This window comes from Microcaecilia unicolor, chromosome 7 (genome assembly GCF_901765095.1).
Source record: "Microcaecilia unicolor chromosome 7, aMicUni1.1, whole genome shotgun sequence".
Classification (NCBI taxonomy): domain Eukaryota; kingdom Metazoa; phylum Chordata; class Amphibia; order Gymnophiona; family Siphonopidae; genus Microcaecilia; species Microcaecilia unicolor.
In genome coordinates, this window is record NC_044037.1 from 126,760,425 (window position 1) to 126,781,300 (window position 20,876).

Sequence of the window (20,876 nt, forward strand, 5' to 3'; positions counted from 1 at the left end):
TCACAGCCCCACTCAAGCCACACCTCTGTTGCATAACTCTGCCCCTAACCCCACCTTATTTGCATACCCCCATCCCAAATCCCACCCCTTATTTTACATAACCTGCCCTTTTTGTGATGTCACAGGAAGCCATCATAGCCATGCCCCTTTTCCCAAGATGGTGACTATCACTGGATGCACTATGTCACTTCCTGTTTTCACTACTGGCTGCCATCTTGGATGGGGTCACGATGGGAAGTGACATCAAAAAAACCTTGACATCGCCCCCTACAGCCTCAGATGAATATGCACATGCACAGCTTAACTTTTTTCTCACAAGAAAGAAAATAGGCATTTTTAACTCACTGTTTTATTTTTATTTTTTTCTTTCAAAAGGATACCTTGTATTTATTTTAAGCTGGATCGAGTTAGGGCTGTCTGCTTTTAAGAACAAAAGGAAGAAATAGCGTGCTGTACAAAGCCTCCCTGCTTTTTCAAGAGATCGCAATGGCTCTGTGTGAGCATACAGCATGATGTTCTTGGCTGTGTAAAATCAAACAGTCTGCAGCCAACACAGCAACCCCTCCCTTCCCCTAGCCATCAGCCTGATTTGTCTGCAGCCTTCAACCCCCCCTTTTTTCCCTCCCAAGCCATCCTCCATAGAAAGAACTAGTGTGAATGCTACAGGGCTGTTCCAAACATACAAGTTTTTTTTTTTTTTTAAAGTAAAGAAACAGCGATGAAAATTAGTGACAGAACAAAATGCTTCAATTGTAAACCGCTGCGTACGACTGGTAGCGCTATAGAAGTGATTTATAGTAGTAATTTATAGTAGTACAGGTTGTTCCTCTCTGCTTTTTCAAGAGATCACAACATCTCTGTGTGAGGTGTCTGTACCCACCCTTCCCCACACAACAAACAGGCAGAGAAAAAACCTCCAGACCCACACATTTTACACTATTTGCAACTCTAAAACACCAGTTCTAATTTTACATTACGTTTACCAAGACCTCTGGATCTACAAGGCACTTGGGGAGTGGGTTTGGTGGAAGTAAAATACCCAGACATGTGGCACAACATTACAAAAGACCAATTTTACGTCTTGATGGTGTATGAAACATTTGTAGTAGGGAGAGGTTATTACTCGAGCTTGGAAACTTTATCAGAAAGTATGAATGATGAAATAGTCGTTTGCTAAGATAAGCAACTCATATTAATCTCTTATGACCCTATCAGGCGTAGAACGATAATGAGAAAAACAGGCACACCAGCGCTCATCTGAGCAGATGACAATTAGCAATCATTTTAGGTTTAGAACGGTTTTACTAGTAGTGCAAGCTTGCAGCTGGTTTTAACACTTTGTACCTCTAAAAAGACATCATGGAGCATCAGTTAGTAGCGGATCATTTTGTACTGCTGCTGCGTTGTGTACCGGTTAAAGGGAAAAGTAACAAGTTTGTCACCTTCACATATAATAAACCCCGTTATGTTCCTGTGAACAAGCACCACAACAATATTATTTTCTATAAACGTGGAAGATGTAATGGGGCAATTTGACAAACAGAGGAGAAGCAAATCGCCTGGACCAGATGGTATTCATCCCAGAGTACTGACAGAATTGAAAAATAAACTTGCAGATCTATTGTTAGTAATATGTCATTTATCTTTAAAATCAAGCATGGTACTGGAAGATTGGAGGGTGGCCCCAATGTAATGCTGATTTCATTCCGTTTCTCTGACTCATCAGCTTTGAATACCATTTCTGGCACCGGTATCTCTACCAAATCTTCCTTGGTGAAGACCGAAGCAAAGATTCATTCAATCTGTCCGCTATGGCTTTGTCCTCCCTGATTGCCCCTTTTACCCTTCGGTCATCTAGCGGTCCAACTGATTCTTTTGCTGGCTTCGTACTTTTAATATACCTAAGAAAACGTTTTACTATGTGTTTTTGCCTCCAAAGCAATCTTTTTTTCAAAGTTCATCTTTGCCTTCCTTATCAGTGCTTTGCATTTGACTTCCCATTCCTTATTCTGTTTCTTATTATTTTCAGTTGGATCCTTCTTTCATCTTCTGAAGGATTTTCTTTTAGCTCTTTTTAACCATGCCGGCTGTCACTTGGCCTTCCTTCCTCCTTTTGAAATACATGGAACATAACTGGCCTGGGCTTCCAGGATGGTATTTTTGAACAACATCCACACCTGATTTAAATTTTTGAACTTTGCAGCTGCTCCTCTAAGTTTTTTTCACCATTCTTCTCATTTTATCATAGTCTTCTTTTTGAAATTTAATGGCTAATGTATTGGATTTCCTGTGTGTACACAGTGCGTGTGACCTGGATTGGCCACTGTTGGAAACAGGATGCTGGGCTTGATGAACCTTTGGTCTGTCCCAGTATGGCAACACTTATGTACTTATATTAAAACTACATATTACATATTTAACCACTGTTGTCTGTTAAATGCATATTGTTTCTTATAGGGAAGGCTTATATATTTTACAGGTTTTTTGTTTTTTTTAAGGGGAGAAGTTTCTAAAGTTTTTACAGGGGTGGTGAATTTCACAGAAACCTCCGTGGGCTTTTCTTTAAGAAGTTCCAGTAAATGCCTGTTGCTCGTGTTGCCAACTACTGTTGAGGGCATATTTAGTTCAGCCAGGGATTGCATGAATTCTTCCCAACCTCTGGGTTTCCTTTGTTGGGAAAGAGCTTATGTCTGTGTAGCCCCGCAAACTACGTTGAACAGATTAGACCCGCTGACAAGGTACCCCTTTATACAAAAATCCCAATGGCACCCCAGATCGCCACATCCTTGTTTCTGGATAGCTTATTGAGCAACATATCAGCATTTTTCCTATAACACGCACCAATTCCTTTTAACACTTCCTGATGAACAGGGTCAGGCGGGCCATCATTATCTAGTGACACCTCCGTCTGTTTAGGACTTTGTTGGGGAAATACAAGTTTATTTTTTCTCTTTCCCTTTCGCCCTGTCTGGCAAATGACAGGTAGCGCCGTAACACAGCTGAATAAAGTTTGGCCTTTCATAGTCAGTTAGTCCTGAACTTTGAAGAATACCGCTCATTTCTTCATCAAGCCTTTGAACGGCATCTGTTCTAATATTTTCATGGGGTGCCGGAGGACTTCTTAAACAATTGAGTTGCCGGCTAGGGACCAAGTTCATCTTTTCAGTGTACTGCATTGCCGATAAGGCTTGTGATCGGCGGTAAGGCAAAGCTTAGAAAGGGTCCGATAAAACCTCCACAGTGCATCACCAGCTTCTTCTTTGTTTTTTTTTTCGTTTTTTTTCTTTTTATTTATAACAATTTTACACATATACTCAAGTATTCAACTTGTTTGAAAACTGATACATTTCACATCATATATTCAAATTTAAGTAGCAAATATGTGTGGCTAATACTACGCTCCCCTCACCACTCCCCTTATACAGCTTCCAACCCAACCTACAGCACTAGTGTTGAAATGTGCACTGCCCTATGAAGTCATGTACAAAAAAATCCAAAGCAGAATTTACTACAATCCAGAGGCAGTCGGGAGTTTAGGAGGCATCAAGCCTCTACTCAGGATCTCTAGAAAACATAATAAAACTCTAAATACAATATAGGTCGAAGAATGGCTCAGGGAGCAAGACGCTTATACCTTACACTGACCTGCTCACATTCGTTTTCAAAGAAACAAAACCATAGTTTCAGAGGTGGACGCTCAGTGGCAAGTGGACTTGGTGGATCTGTCAGCACTGTCTTCTTTTAACTACGGCTATAAATACATATTGACAATTATTGACACCTTATTGAAATATGCTTGAGCCATGTGTCTAAAAACAAAAACTGCCCACGAATTGGTTGAAGCCTCTGAAAAGGTATTTGGGCTGCACACCTAAAAAATACAAATCAACAAGGGTAAAGAGTTTTTAAATAAATCTGTACAGATGTTACTAAAAAGAAAAGAAATTTGTGACCAACAATGACGTAAAAGCGGCCATTGTAGAGAGGTTTAACCATACCCTAAAGTCTAAAATGTGGCGGTACTTCACATCACGCAACAGTTTTCGCTATGTAGATATATTGCAAGGCCATGCTACGTAGCTATATGGGATTCAAGACGATAGAAAGTGGAATTATTCAAACAGAAATAAATTTCTAAGAACATTGATTTGAGAAGTTTACAGGTTACACTGTTCGGTGTTATAAATTTTCTATATCTAAGGGGAAGATGACGTTTTCAAGTTTCCTTATTTTGTCTAGACACTAAAAAAGCTGTTAGTTGAGCTGGTTCAAAAAAAAAAACATATTTAAGGGATTGGTATTTTACCACACATTTACAAGGAAATCTAAGAAAGAAAATTGCACCCAGCTGTAACACTGCTGGTTTCATCAAAAGAAATTGTCTTTGCCTCTTTTGTGTCTCATGAGAGACATCAGGAAATATCTGAATTTTTTGGCCTAGGAACACTTTGTCCTTATTTCTAAAATACATTTTCATTATCCATGACTTATCTGGTGGCAATGCCACCGTCACTATCAATGTTGTTGGAATAACAGGATCATCGTCCAAAGATTCTAGTATAGCTGATATGTTCAAATCTTGCTTCTGGTTTTCTTGATTTAATATTGGTAGATAATAAACCTGGGGAAAAGGTGGAATCATCTCTTCTTTAACTTCAAATATTTCCATTAAATATTTCTTTAACATGTCCCTTGGAGACTTAGACAATTGTCTTGGAAAATTTAATAAACGAAGGTTGTTACTCCTAACTGAATTTTCCAATGATTCCGTTTTTTTTCTCAGGGAAAACAAGTCTTTAACCATAATCTCTTGTTGAGTATGGAGTTTTTTAATTTCCAAAATCATATCATTATCCGTTTGCTCTAATTTTTCAACTTTAGTGTCCAAGACTTTAGCTTTTTGTTCAAGAACTAAAATGTTCTGATTCAGTTTATTTACTTGCGGAGCAAATGTTTTTCCTAGACCCACTATCAAAGTCCGTAGCGAATCTAACGTTACTTCAGTTGGTTTTTTTATTTCAAAGGAAAATTGTGTGGGTAATACCTCTTTTTCCGAAGATTTCTCCAGTATCAAACTTTCAGCTTCTTCCACCTTCGATGGAGTAGGTATTCGCGTCTGAGACCTCAGCTCACATACAACTGGATCTATTTCCTCCCGGCTCTGTCCACTTGCACCACTTTGGGAAAGCAGGGCCAGAGACGCCTCGGTTGGTGTGCTGTATCCTGCAGGTTGCGGGGGTGGTTCCCTTAAGTTGGGGCAGTTATGCAAAAGGGGTGTGGCTTGGGCAGGGCTATGACTTCACATCCGGTGAGGTCAAAGGGGTTGGGGTGTGGGCTGTTATGGGTAGGGCTTGGGTATATCCTCATTTCTGATTGGCAGTTGGGACCAGAAGTGGGCATGGCCACTTATCAAAAATATGCAAATTAGCTTTGAAAAAGCCAGTGAGATATACTACTATTGTACTTTGTAAACCACCTTGAGTCCTAGGAACAGATGATACATCAAATGAAATTATTTATGTTTATTGAACTTCAAAGGGGAAGGATTACATTATTCTAATATCAGACTGAGAATATCCACGATCAAAAAGCATGGATAAAATGGCAGTGTAGAATTGTTTAAGACAGTAAGAAATACACAGATAATTCTTCAGTGACTGCCAGTGACCGGAAACCTCCTATCTCACCTCTGTGAAAACATCTAAAGCAGCACCCCCACACTGTCCAGACTGCAGTGCCCGAAGCAGGGCACCCTCATCCACGATGCCTCCCCGGGCACAATTTACAACTTGCACCCCCTTCTTACACATTGCAAAGGTCACATCATTCAGCAATCCTGTGAGAAAGAGACAAAGGCATTTGTATAAGAGAAACAGATAAAAAGAGAGAGAAACAGCACAAACATCATGCAGTCTAGCTGGGTATACGCCATTTACTGCCTTGGCTTCCTTACAAACCTTTTGACTGTAAAAGTAGGAAATTCTGTTTTTCTGGGGCATGGCATATTGTTCTGCAGGATAATATGTCAGTATTTCTGAAAGAGTAAGTGCGTAGGGGTTGGAGCAACAGGCTGAGAACCAGGGAAGCTAGGGTTCAAATCTTTGCAGCCTTGAGAAAGTCACTTTATCTTCCATTGTCTTGGGTACCTACTTAGATTGTAGGCCCTTGGGCAGAGACCTATTATATCTGAGTACTTTTCTCCACCATACAGTGCTACATTCAAATAGTTCTATACAAATAAGTATTATATTTATAGGATAAATTCACCAGTTCAGATTCAACATTACCCAACATGATACAGAAATTAGAAATAAACCTGGCAGACATCCTGTACCTCCAGTTCTCTAAGGGCCCTATTTATTAAGCCGTGCTAGCATTTTTAGTGCATGCTAAACACTAGAGTCGTCCATATGTTTCTATGGGTGACTTAACGCTTACCGAGCGCTAAAAACACTAACACACCCTTAGCATGGCTTAGTAAACAGGGCCCTAAATAATTAACTTTTTTTTGCATTTTCCTACGTTTAACTATTCACTCCTTCCTCCAGCTTATCTTCTTTTTTTTCCTCTGTTCATCTGCCCTCCCCATTTCTCTTTCTTCAGAAGGCACTTGATAATGAACCAGTGCAGTGACTTCATTAATTTATGAGCTGGCACTGGTGCTTAACTATGTAAAATCAGTGCCACAATGTTTTTAAATTGGCAGTGCTGAATATACGTATTAACACTGACTGAACTAGCTACTATCCATCTAATTTAGGCCTGCTTATGACCTGGATTGGCCACTTTTGGACTTGATGGACCTTCGGTCTATCCCAGTATGGCAACGCTTATATTCTTATGATGTTCAACAGAACCCCCTTCCCTCAGCCCTTCCTCCCACCACATACTGAACAATTTATAATATAAGAATAAAGCCAACATACCTTGCAAAGAAAACACACAAGAAGAAAACTCTTACACAAAAACTAGCATCCCTTATTAAGGACTTGATGCAACATATGAGCAGTTCAAAAACTTCCCCCACCCTTCTACCTCTAGGTATCTATCCCATATTTATTGAAATTGATGCCTGGTGTGATTTTGCATAGCCGTAAGGTTATATTTGTCACACAGCCAGCCCAATTGAGAGTAAGTGTCTTGCATAGTAGAAGGTTGAGGTTGTCTACATTGTTGTGCCAGCATCATGTGAGCTGATGTAAAAGCAAACATCATTAGTTTATCTCTTGGACCCTTCAGGCCCTCCATTGGGGCATTCAGGAGGGCTATTTCTATAACAAAAGGTATTGGAAACTCCACCAAAAGTTTGTACATAACCAACACTTTCTTCCAATAGGTCTGAAGAAATGGAAAGCCCCAATACATGTGGCCAAAGGTGCCCATCTCCCCGCACCCTCTCGAGCACCTCTTATCCCCTTTACCTTATCTATAAAAAAAACACAATTGGTGTTCTATACCTAATCTAATCTATTCTGGTATTTGTTGACTGCCTTACAGGTCCAAAGTGGTGTGCACAATTAAAGTACCAAAGTACAAATCAAATGTACATAAATAACAAAAAAAATCCAATAATACAAATTACAATAAAAAAGGAATTAAACAGCAAATATTTAAACAAATATTCTTTAAATAAAAATGTCTTAAGATTTTTACAAAACAAAATGTAAGAATTTTCAAGTCTTAAATCCAATGGCAAAGAATTCCAGTAAAAAGCAGCTAAATAAGAATATGATTGGTCTACACCAATGAACTAACATCTTTAAAGCATTTTCAAAGATTTGTGGTGCATATGAAATATGATGAATGCGTGTCAACATGCCATCCCATTCAACAGAAATATACCTACCTATATCCTTCTCCCACGCTAACGTATACTTCGCCTTCACCTCCTTAGCCTTGTGCAAAAGTCTGTAAATTTGGGAGATAAGGCCCCTGCAAGTGCCAGTGCCCAATAATTGCTCAAATTTGGTTTTAATTAGTTACCCAGATAGTCTCGCTTTTAAAATATAATTTTTCACCAGCAAATAAGGGAACAAATCCCCCCTGGTGTAACTGATCTTTGAGTTGGAGATCCGGAAACTCCAGAACCTGTCCACCCTCCACAAATTGTCCAAAACACAATAAGGTCAATCTCACCAACCTCCTAAAGACCCCTCCATCCTGCCCTAGTTGAAAGTCTTGTGTGTACCCTAGAGGCCTATAAAATAAGTCCTTTTCCTCCCTTCAGTAGTTTAAATTTTACCCCCCACCAAAGCCTAATTGTGGTTTTTATAAAAGGGTGATTGACCCCCTGTATTTCCCCAGTAGTCAAATCTACCCATGGCAAGTATCCTAAGCAGGGCAATCCTCAAGGTAAAGGGCCCACTCCCTATTCTACCACAACTGTTAAATTGTCTTAACTCAATAAAACTTTACTGAACTAAAATTTGGTCCCTTGTCCACTGACAGAATACAGGGGCTGAAGTAATCCCAAACAGGGCTACACGTCAATTAAAAATGTTAATTGTGCAATTAATTGTAATTAAAATTGTCAATGGCACAATTAATTGCATTGACCGAATGTAAAGAGTCAAAATAATTTTACATGTACAGCCCACCCCCATGCCCTCTGCCACCCTATCCCCATTGCACTCTTACATTGCTCTGTCCTTCTATCCTCTCAGCATGCTGCTCCCACTCCTATGGCACATGGTCACCTGCTCAACTTCCCTCCTACGGCACACATTCACCCAGTCCTGCTCCCGTCACCCCATCCCCATCGCATGCTCACTTTCTTCTGCCCCTTCTCACTCTCTCAGGTTACTGCTCCCACATCCATGGCACACAGACACCTTACTCTCTAACTAGTAAAAAAGGCCCGTTTCTGACACATATGAAACGGGCGCTAGCAAGGTTTTCCTCGGAGTGTGTATGTTTGAGAGAGTGTGTGTGAGAGTGACTGTGTGAGAGAGAGAGAGTGAATGTGTGTGGCTGCGAGTGTGTCTGTTAGAGAGTGTGTGTGTGAGATTGAGAGTGTGTGTGAGTCAGTGGCGTAGCCAGAAGTCAATTTTTGGGTGGGCCAACAGGTTGGATGGGTGGGCACTAGACAGTGGTGTGCTGGTAAATGTTTAACAACAGGCTCTCTCCCCGGTCCACCTCTGCGCCCCCCCCCCCCCCCCCCCCACCTGTGCACCTCCCCTCAAAATTGCAGAGCTGGCTATAGCCGGGGAGAGAGCCTGGGGGGTGGGGGAGGCAATGCATTACTCTATCCAGGAAAAAAAACATTAAATGATCCCAGGTTCCAATCTAATTCATGTTTAATGTGGGATAAAATGCCATAAATAAGTAAATAAATATAAACTTTTAATGTTAAGCACCTGATTCTCAAAGTGGACATGTTCCAATCATTATAATGAAAATAAAATGATTTTTTTCTACCTTTGCTGTCTGGTGACTTTGTTTTTCTGATCATACTGGCCCAGTATCTGATTCTGCTGCTATCTGTCCTCTTTACTCCGTTTCCAGGGCTTCCTTTCCATTTATTTCTTTACTTTCCGCCTTTCTTCTTCATTTCTTGCTCTGGGTCCTCCGCAGACTTGACTGTCCAGTGGATCCAGCTTCTGCCTATTTTCTTCATTCCATGTGCAATTTTCTCCTCTCTTCCTTTCCCTCATCTCATCTCCTTCCTCACTCTTCCCTCCCCTCCATCCATGTCCAGCATTTCTTCTCTCTCCCTTCCCTCTCCTCCATCCATATCCAGCAGCCTCCTCTCTCCTGCCCTTCCCTCCATCCATCCATGTCCAGCAACCCTCCTCTGCCCCCTGCCCTCCCCTCCATCCACCCATGTCCAGCAACCTTCCTCTCTCCTCTTCCCTCCCCTCCATCCACCCATGTCCAGCAACTCTCCTCTCTCCTCCATCCATCCATTCCCAGCAATTCTCCTCTCTCCCCTGCCCCCCACCTCCATCCATCCCCAGCAATTCTCCTTTCTCCCCTGACCCCCACCTCCATCCATCCATCCCCAGAAATTCTCCTCTCTCCCTTGCCCCCCACCTCCATCCATCCATCCATCATCCTCAGCAATTCTCCTCTCTCCCCTGCCCCCACCTCCATTCATCCCCAGCAATTCTCCTCTCTCCCCTGCCCCCCACCTCCATCCATCCATCATCCCCAGCAATTCTCCTCTCTCCCCTGACCCCCACCTCCATCCATCCCCAGAAATTCTCCTCTCTCCCTTGCCCCCCACCTCCATCCATCCATCCATCATCCCCAGCAATTCTCCTCCCCTGACCCCCACCTCCATCCATCCATCCCCAGAAATTCTCCTCTCTCCCCTGACCCCCACCTCCATCCATCCATCCCGTGACTCTCCTCTCTCCCCTCCCCTCCCGCTCCCATCCATGTGCCAGCGATTCTCCTTCACCCCCATGCATCCTTCCCTTCCATTCCACCTGCCCGCCCTCTCTCTGACGGCAGCGCTTCCCAGACGCTGCCTACCGCCGCCACGATCTACCTCCTCCCTCTGTCTCACTCTCAACAGCAGCGGTAGCGATTCAAACACGCTACCTCCTGCTTCTAACCCGGAAGCGGAGACGCTTCCGGGTTAGAAGCAGGAGGCAGCGTGTTTGAATCGCGACACTACCGCTGCTGTTGAGTGAGACAGAGGGAGGAGGTAGATCGTGGCGGCGGAGGCAGCGTCTGGGAAGCGCTGCTGTCAGAGAGAAGGAGGCAGATGCAGGATCAGCGCTGCCTGCTCCCTCCGCTCCGCTGCTGTGTGGGCCTGAACCCAAACTGGGTGGGCCTAGGCCCATCCAGGCCCACCCGTAGCTACGCCCCTGGTGCGAGTGCGTATGTGAGCCACAGTGAGTGTGAGTGTTTCACACAGATACAGTGTGTGTGAGAGAGAGTGTGTGTGTGAGACAGATAGAGTGTGAGAGAGTATGTGTGCGATACACAGACTCTCTGTGAGATCGAGAGTGTATGAGATTGAGAGAGTGTTTGAGAGTGACTGTATGACACATAGAGAGTGAATGTGATACATTGTGAGACATAGCATGTGTTGTAGACAGTGTTTGAGAGTGAGAGAGACACTGACTGTGAGAGAGAAAGTGTGTGTGTGTGAGATTGTGTGTGTGACAGAGATACCTCCCCCTCCCTCTCTGTGTTCACAGGACCCCCTCCCCCTGCCTCTCCCGCTCTGTGGTCGCAGGACCCCTCCCCCTCCCTCTCTGGTCTGTCTCCCCCCTCCTCTCAGGTCTCCCTCCACCCCTCCTCTCAGGTCTCTGGATCCCCCTCCCCCCTTTGTCTGTGCTCTCAGGACCCCCTCTCCCCCTCCGTCTCTGGTCTCAGGACCCCTTCCGGCCCTCATCCTCCCCTCCCCCCTCTCAGGTCTCTGGACCCTCTCCCCTGTGGTCTCAAACACCCTCCCCTCTGGCCTCAGGTCCCCTTTCCGCCCTCGTGGTCTCAGGCCCCACCCCTGCCGCCATGCCCCTCCCGAAGTTGCAGCCGCTCACCCCTCCACCCCCCCAGGGTGCCACCGTTCCTTCCCCTCCCCCCCCCCCGAGTTTGCTGCAAGGTGCGTTTTATTATATAGGATGGGAATGAAGGGGTTAAAACTCCAGCCTGTATTGGTTTGAGAATGCTAACACTCGTGCTTCCCCTCATTCCTTGGCTATATAATGAAGCTTGACTTTGTCTCTAAACATAAATTGCAGAATGGAAAACATCATTGTTCTTTTTGTTATTGTTGAATGTATCTTTTTTCTGGATTCCACTGTCTAAACAAAAAAAACAGCACCACGGGCCTTTAAAAATGGAACACAGTTCTTTAATGAATGAGCCTTGACAAAAAGACCCGACACGGGCCGTGTTTCGGTGACTAGCACCTGCGTCAGGGGTCACAGTGATGACGTGGAAAACTTGGGGAATAACTCGAATATATTCCTCTACAATATATTATTCCTTACCCCACGTCTCATGTAGTAAAAGCTACAAAGCACCAAGGCACTTTCACTTTCTGTATCAAAATGGATGTCAAGGCTCATTCATTAAAGAACTGTGTTCCATTTTTAAAGGCCCGTGGTGCTGTTTTTTTTGTTTGGACTTTAGTTTGTACTTTGTTCCCTCTCTTTTGTTGGATTCCACTGTCTGCCATAACTCTTGCTTAGCCTTGGGCTACAGTGGAGACATCTGTGCAGCACCCCCTCTTCCAACCCCCTCCCCCTGTTTCTTCAAAAACAAAACCAAAAAAAAAAAAAATAAAGAAAACCTGCAAAAATGCTTTTAAAAAGGAAGCGGGGCACCGCAGGCAGCCATCGGCTGTCAGCTGTGTATCCGCTCCTCCTCTCACGTCGCTGTGCTCCTCCGGGGTTCTATTCCAGGGGCAGTGACGTGAGAGGTGAGAGGAGGAGTGGATGCAGAGCTGACAGCCGATGGCTGCCTGCGGTGCCCCGCTTCCTTTTTAAAAGCTTTTTTGTAAGGTTTTTTTTTTGTTTTGTTTGTTTTTGTACCGGCCGCAGCTGATGTCGGACAGAGGGGGGGAGCGGCGGCGACCTGTGGTGGAGGGTTGAGCAGTGGCTGCGGCGACCTTGTGGGGGGGAAGGGTGGTAGCGGAGGCAACCTGGGTGGGGTGTAGAGGTGAGGGGCGATGACTTTGGGGGGGGGGGCGTGACGAAGGGCGGATAGTGTGCCTCCAATGGGACGTCATCTCTCTGTATAAAACGCACCTCCAACGTGTCAAATAGGGTGAGCGATGTGATTCGGTGAATATCATTGCTCCGCCCTCAACGTCATCACGTTCCGACGCGAGGGCGTGGCAGACACTCATGGGCAAAAAGCGATCTACACACCTACATCTTCCGGTTTCAGGCTGCCTTCTGGCTTCATTAGAATGTTGGAGGTGCGTTTTATATAGAGAGATGCTTTTCTTAATCTTTTTGTGAGTTATTTTTATGCAGGTTATGTGCTAACATAGTCATTAGTGCATGGTAACTGTTAAGAGGTGCCAAGTGATCCAGCATTAACTCAGTGCATTACCTAGAACTTATTAGCAAGATAATATTTTTATCTCCCAGAAAAATTCCCTAATGCGTGCACTAACAGATCTATTACCAAAGAACGCCTTATGTGAGAAAGGGGGCGGCAAACCGGAGGGGTGGGGGAGGAAAGGGCTACCTGTGCCCGCCAGGGATCAAAAGAAGAAAGAGTGGGGCTATAAGAACTACAAGTCCCAGAAGCCCGAGCTGAGCAGGAAGCAGGAGTGGGAGGAGAAGTCCTCTCAGAGGGGAAAGGGGGAGGGGGTTGATTGGGAGATGAAGTCAGAGGAAGGGGATGAGGAACACCTGTGGGAGGAGGGAGTGGTGGAACAGATGGATTGGCAAGGGGGGGAAGGGGGAGTGGAATCAGAGGAAATGGATATCTCAGCTTTTGCTCAGGGCCACCAGAGGAGGAGAAAGAGTGCTGTGTGTACTGGATAACAAAAGGTATGAATTCCTTAACCCAGTGGGTGGTTGTCAGGAGTTAGTGCTGACAAATGAGGGAGGTGGGTCTCTAGGTGTAGCCAGTAGGAAGTGCTAAACCTAGAGGAATTCATACCATAGAAAACTTTGGAACTTTATAGGGTTGCTTAAGAAAAGCTGAACTGTGTGATAAGCTTTTGATTCTGAATAGAGGCTTTAAAGAAAGGGGCCTGTGCCAGGAACAGGTCCCGGTCCAGAGGCCTGGGTGGGGACTTAATAGCCGGACTGGAAAGAATCTAGGCGGCTAGGCTACAAGAAGGGGAACTCCACCCGGAGAGGTATACTTGCCAGTAGCCGGTAGGTGTTGCACTAGAGGGGTGGGCTACTGGCTGGAGAGAACGCAACTGAGTTAACCCGAGGGAGGTTGACATAACTTACAAGGATTGCAGACCGCACGGGGAGGTGCAACTAGAGCGCAGACAGCTCGGAGAGGAGCGGCAGCCTGACATTGGTGCGGCTGGGTTGCAGACAGCACGGAGAGGTGCGGCTGGATAGCAGACAGCACGGAGAGGTGCAACTAGAGCGCAGACAGCCCGGAGAGGAGCAGAAGTCGGACATTTGGTGGCAGTGGTGGGATCGGTCGAGCCCTGGTTCCAGTAAGCCGAGGAGGAGGGCGGAGGAGCGAGTCGGACCAGAAAGCTGGGGAGCTTGAACCCGGAGGCGAACAAACCTCCTGCTTCCGGTGAGCATATTGGGAGCAGGGGGGGATTGGAGTGCGAAGTGGAAGTGTTGTGAAAGTCCACACTTGGGTTTTGTTTTCTCTTGTGTTTTCTTATAGGAAGAAGATTAAAGTTATCGGGATGGATCCGAAAGAGATGTTTGCCTTTATGACTCACCAATTTCAAAAGCAACAAGAGATGGCACATAAACTTATGGAGGAGTCGTTGGCAGCTTCCCGAGCACAGCAGCAGCCACTTTTGGACCTATTTCAGGAATTTCTGCGGGCCGGAGGAAGAATGTCCAGACCTAGTGAAAGTGGGACAACCTTGCGGGGCGAAGGGACTGCTGGACTGGTAGGACCTGTGGGGGTGAACTGGTTACCTTGGGGGAAAATTAACTGAAGCGGATAATATCGAAGATTATCTGGGGGCCTTTGAGAGGGTGGCGGTGACAGCAGGATGGCCTCAGGAGCAATGGACCCTAAGACTAGCTCCTGCGCTGGCTGGGGAAGCTTTAGCGGCTTTTCGGGCCCTTCCTACGGGACAAATAACAGACTACACGAGGCTGAAAGCCGCTATTTTGGATAGGTTTGGGCTAAGCAAGCATACGTACCGAAGGAGGTTTCGCGAGTTCAGGTGGGTGGAGGGAGAGACACCTAGGGTACTTGCTCAGAAACTAAGTGATTTGGCTGGAAAATGGTTAGAGCCTGAAAGACGGTCCATGCAGCAGGTAATGGAAGACCTGGTGCTGGAACAGTTCTTGGAGTCCTTACCTAGAGGGCTTCAGGTGGACTTGATTAAACGGGGCTGCAGTACCCTCGAGGAGGCAATCCAGAGCATGGATTGTTTCCTAGAGTCGCAGCATTGTGCCCACAGGGTTACCCCGCCGGGAGGGGGATTGGGAGGTCCAAAAGGGCATCAGGTTCCCGAAGGTAGGGGTATGAGAGTTTGGGAGGGGAGTAAAGGGGAAGAAAGAATGTGTTATCGTTGTGGGCGGAAGGGCCATGTGAGGAGAGACTGTGTGGTGAAGTTACAATTGGTGGCCGGAGGGGGGAAGGGGGGCAGGCGGGAGTTCTGCCAACGGGTAGAAGTGATGGGGGTGGGGGTGGAGGGGCTGTTGGACTCTGGAGCGGACCAAACTATGCTTGCCCAGTCCTTGTGGGAGAGGATCAGGGAGAAGGGAGTTGGGAGAGGGGTGAAGAAAGGGCGAGAGGTCACCATACAGTGTGTGCATGGGGCTTCCAGTAGATACCCGTTGCGGCAGGTGAGGATCGTAGGCCCTTTGGGGGCTCATTGGGTCTGGGTGGCGGTACTACCTAGGTTGCCTCAGGCTCTTATCTTGGGAAGGGATTGGCCCCCATTTTCGCAATATTTGAAAGAGAGAGAGGGGTTAGTGGTTACCCGGTCTCAACGGGGGGCAGAGGGGACGGAACAGGAGCAGGCTTTAGCCCAGATATTTCCGTTTCACATGGAGATATTGGGGAACCCGGGGAAAACCAGGGATTCGGGGGGGCATAAGAAGACGGGGCAGCGTCAGCGAGCTCGGTCTATGAAAGGCTTGGAGCGGGCGGCCGATTTCCCTGAGGAGGCAGGGGAGGTGCAGGAACAATTCCCCTCTTTTAGGAGGGAGCAGCAAGCCAACCCTTCTCTGCAATATGCTTGGGCGCGGGCAAGGGAGGGGGACAGGGAGGTACAGGGACCCGGGTTTGGGATAGAGCAGGGCCTTCTGTTTCGGAGACCTACAGGAAATGGAGGGGAGGGGGGACGGAGCCAGTTAGTGGTGCCGAGAGGATTTAGAGGGACCCCAAAAAGAGCAGATAAGGGCTCTTTTGGGGGAATTTAAGGATGTGCTGACTCCTTGCCCAGGGGCAACGAGATTGATTACACACGATATCGTAACGGGGGAGGGAAAGGTAGTAAGGCAAAGACCGTACAGGTTATCCCCCATGAAGCAGCAAGAGGTGAATCGGCAGGTTAAGGAAATGTTGGAATATGGGGTGATTGAGGAATCACGCAGCCCCTGGGCAAGCCCGGTAGTGCTGGTGCCCAAGACCGATGGAACCTGGCGGTTTTGCATTGATTTTCGGCAAGTAAATGCTCTATCGGACCCGGATGCTTATCCGATGCCGAGGATAGAGGAACTGCTAGACCGACTAGGGTCAGCCCGGTTTCTGTCAACGCTTGACTTAACAAAAGGCTATTGGCAGATTCCGCTCTCTACTGCAGCTAAGCCCAAGACAGCCTTTTGTACTCCTCTTGGCCTGTTCCAGTTCAAGCGGATGCCATTTGGCTTGAATTCGGCGGCGGCCTCTTGCCAACGCCTGTTAGATCAGGTATTGAGGCCTCATCAGGCGTATGCCGCCGCGTATCTAGATGATGTCATCATACATAGCCAAGACTGGGGGTCTCATCTGCTCCAGGTGGGGAAGGTATTAAACGCTTTTCGGAAAGCTGGGCTTACACTGAATCCCCAAAAATGTTATTTTGCGCAGAGAGAGGTGAAATATTTGGGTTACAAAGTGGGAAATGGCCAGATAAAACCGTTACAGGGTAAAGTCGAGAGTATCCAACTGTTTCCCCGCCCGGAGACCAAGAAATTGATGAGGGGGTTTTTGGGACTAGTGGGATACTATCGAAGATTCATTCCTCACTTTGCTACATTGGCCGCTCCTTTGACCAAGATGTTAAAGAAGGATAGGCCCAACCGGTTAAGGTGGGGGGAGGTGGAGCAGGGAGCGTTTGTGGCCCTACGGCAAGCCCTGTGTGAGGAACCTGTGCTTAGGGCCGTAGATTTTGACAGAGAATTTATCCTACACACGGACGCTTCGGGCACCGGGTTGGGGGCCGTGCTGTCGCAGGTTTTTGAGGGGGAGGAACACCCAGTATTGTATTTGAGTTCGAAGTTGCTCCCTCATGAAACGAGGTATGCCACTATTGAAAGGGAATGTCTAGCCGTAAAATGGGCCATACAAAAGTGTCAGTTCTATCTAGAGGGACGGACATTCAAGTTGTTCACTGATCATGCCCCTTTAAAGTGGTTGGCCCGGATGAAAGATAGCAATGCCAGATTGATGAGGTGGTATCTGGCATTGCAACCCTTTCAATATCACATTGAGCATAAAGCAGGGAAGTTGTTGCCTCATGTAGATGTCTTGAGTCGGGTTGCTAGCCCAGAGAACGAGGGAAGGTTGGAGAAATGGGCTAGCAATCGCTTAAAGAGGGGGGTATGTGAGAAAGGGGGCGGCAAACCGGAGGGGTGGGGGAGGAAAGGGCTACCTGTGCCCGCCAGGGATCAAAAGAAGAAAGAGTGGGGCTATAAGAACTACAAGTCCCAGAAGCCCGAGCTGAGCAGGAAGCAGGAGTGGGAGGAGAAGTCCTCTCAGAGGGGAAAGGGGGAGGGGGTTGATTGGGAGATGAAGTCAGAGGAAGGGGATGAGGAACACCTGTGGGAGGAGGGAGTGGTGGAACAGATGGATTGGCAAGGGGGGGAAGGGGGAGTGGAATCAGAGGAAATGGATATCTCAGCTTTTGCTCAGGGCCACCAGAGGAGGAGAAAGAGTGCTGTGTGTACTGGATAACAAAAGGTATGAATTCCTTAACCCAGTGGGTGGTTGTCAGGAGTTAGTGCTGACAAATGAGGGAGGTGGGTCTCTAGGTGTAGCCAGTAGGAAGTGCTAAACCTAGAGGAATTCATACCATAGAAAACTTTGGAACTTTATAGGGTTGCTTAAGAAAAGCTGAACTGTGTGATAAGCTTTTGATTCTGAATAGAGGCTTTAAAGAAAGGGGCCTGTGCCAGGAACAGGTCCCGGTCATAGAGGCCTGGGTGGGGACTTAATAGCCGGACTGGAAAGAATCTAGGCGGCTAGGCTACAAGAAGGGGAACTCCACCCGGAGAGGTATACTTGCCAGTAGCCGGTAGGTGTTGCACTAGAGGGGTGGGCTACTGGCTGGAGAGAACGCAACTGAGTTAACCCGAGGGAGGTTGACATAACTTACAAGGATTGCAGACCGCACGGGGAGGTGCAACTAGAGCGCAGACAGCTCGGAGAGGAGCGGCAGCCTGACATTGGTGCGGCTGGGTTGCAGACAGCACGGAGAGGTGCGGCTGGATAGCAGACAGCACGGAGAGGTGCAACTAGAGCGCAGACAGCCCGGAGAGGAGCAGAAGTCGGACACTTAATACCATCATGCGGAAACCCTGTTAACGTACGTTAAGGGCTTAATGCCTTAAAGTAATCCTGCCCATAAGCGACTTGTCCAAGGTCATAAAGAGCAGCAATGGGATTTGAATCACGCTTCCCTGTTTGTCAGCCCAGTGCTCTGATCACTAGGCTACACCCTCCACTCCTTCTGAACCCCCTCCCCACACACACACACAACATCATCTCTGTCCATTCATTGAGAAAGCCCTGGCAGTCAAATAATTGATATATTACTTTGGGAAAAAATATATTGTCAAATCAATAATGTTTAAATTTGAGAGACAAAATCAGACAGAAAGATGGGAAACAAGACAGTGAGATAGACTGAGTGCATAATTACCTGTGGTGGAGGGCAGGAGAGGAGTATGCACAGTGATGTAATCACAAAGTGGCCAAATCTTTTCCAGTGGTAACTGTTCAACTCCAAAAGAAGCTGTGACATCAGGTGGGATAATGGGATCGTAGCCAATAGTCTAACCAGAAACACAATAAAAAGGTTTTAACAAAAATCACATATTTATTTATTTGTGACATTTATATCCCACATTATCCCAAACAAGTTTGAGTACAATACACGGCTTACAATAAACAGTATAGGATACATAACAAAGAATAATGCATAAGAAAGTAATTTGTTGTAAGAATCTAATTTTACAATACAGTTTCACAAACATACTGGGATAGGTATGGATGTTTAACACTTAGAAAATCTAATATGAATGAGAAATTGTACATGAAACAAAGAGTTAATGGTAAATAGAGTAATAACCAATTCAGGTAAAAATTAATTGTTTGAGATATGGTTGTTCTTTGTGAGGGTTTGTTTGATTAGGAACGATTTGAGGATTTTGCGGAATCTAGTATATTCCTGAATATTTCTTATTTTTGGTGGTAAGGAGTTCTACCATTTGGTTCCTAGGTAAGTGAAATCTGCAGAGTGGACAGTTTTGTAGATCATGTTTTTGCAATTTGGAAAGTGTAACATAGTAAATGATGGCAGATAAAGACCTTTACGGTCCATCAAGTCTGCCCAACAAGATAAACTCATTTTACATGGTATGTGATACTTTATACCCGAGTTTGATTTGTCCTTGCCATTCTCAGGGCACAAATCATAGAAGTCTGCCCAGCACTGCTCTTGTACTAAATTGTGAAGCTAACGTCGAAATCTCTTCAAATTTACACTCCAGCCCATCCATATCTATTCAGTCACGATCAGAGCATAGACCGTGGAAGTCTACCCAGCACCAGTTTTGCTTCCCAATTACTGGCGTCGCCACCTAATCTCCGCTAAGAATCCGTGGATCCATTCCTTCTAAACAGGATTCCTTTGTGTTTATCCCACGTACGTTTGAATTCCATTACCGTTTTCATCTCCACCACCTCCCGTGGGAGGGCATTCCACATATCCACCACACTCTCTGTGAAGAAATACTTCCTGATATTACTCCTGAGTCTGACCCCCTTCAACCTCAATTCATGTCCTCTAGTTCTACCGCCTTCCGTCTCCGAAAAAGGTTAGTTTGCGAATTAACACCTTTCAAATATTTGAACGTCTGTATCATGTCACCCCTGTTTCTCCTTTCCTCCAAGGTATACATGTTCAGGCAGCAAGTCTCTCCTCATACGGTTTGCAACGCAAATTCCATAACATTTTTGTAGCTTTTCTTTGCACCGCTTCCAGTCTTTTTTGTAATCTGAGATAGTTTCTTGCCTCATATCTAGTGTTTCTTTGAGGTAAGTTTATTAATGGTACCATACAGTCTGGCGCTGTGCCATTTAGTATTTGAAAGATAAAGGTGCATAATTTGAAGGTGATTCTCGCTTTGAAGGGAAGCCAGTGTAATTTGATTAATAAAGGGGAGGCACTTTCAAAACAAGAGATTTTGTATATGAACCTGGCTGCAGTGTTTTGAGCTGTTTGGAGTTTTTTCAACAGGTACTCCTTACATATAATTGTGAAGACAAGAATCCTGCAGAAAGCAGGAGCAAAAATTGCTATTGCTGGGGACTTCAAAAAAATAGAGCATGGAGAAGCAGAAAATGCTTAGATATTTGATTAAGTTTACAGATCCAGGCAATACTGGAAAAGCAGCAAACACAAACTCAGAAACATTGCATAAAATGGGATTCTGTGCTAAAATAATCCATTTTATTCTAAAATAACTCAACCTTAACAGTAGTCCATGTTAACCCCCCCCCCCCCCCCCCCCCACCCCCTAAGCTGCCTACCCTCTTTTAGGCTAAGCAGCTCAATCCTGTTTACCAAGGACAGGCTGCATTAGTCCTGGTTTAAAACAAATAGGAGAAAATATTTTTTCACTCACAAATAGTTAAGCTCTGGAACTCTTTGCTGGTACCAAAACCCTCATCTACACCCTTGTCACCTCTCGTTTAGACTACTGCAATCTACTTCTTGCTGGCCTCCCACTTAGTTACCGCTCCCCTCTCCAATCGGTTCAAAATTCTGCTGCCCGTCTCGTCTTCCGCCAGGGTCGCTTTACTCATACTACCCC

The 20,876-nt window shown here is 45.9% G+C and overlaps 1 protein-coding gene across 1 annotated transcript in view; it reads right to left on the minus strand.

The window, feature by feature from the left end:
• Window positions 1-20,876, minus strand: part of LOC115474404 (D-3-phosphoglycerate dehydrogenase-like) — a 227,097-nt gene that overhangs the window by 138,867 nt on the left and 67,354 nt on the right. The window contains exons 6-7 of the mRNA XM_030209851.1: window positions 18,701-18,833; window positions 5,688-5,836 (exon numbers count right to left, since the gene is read on the minus strand). Of these exons, the coding sequence (XP_030065711.1) occupies window positions 5,688-5,836; window positions 18,701-18,833 (282 nt within the window). The remainder of the gene's footprint in view (window positions 1-5,687; window positions 5,837-18,700; window positions 18,834-20,876) is intronic.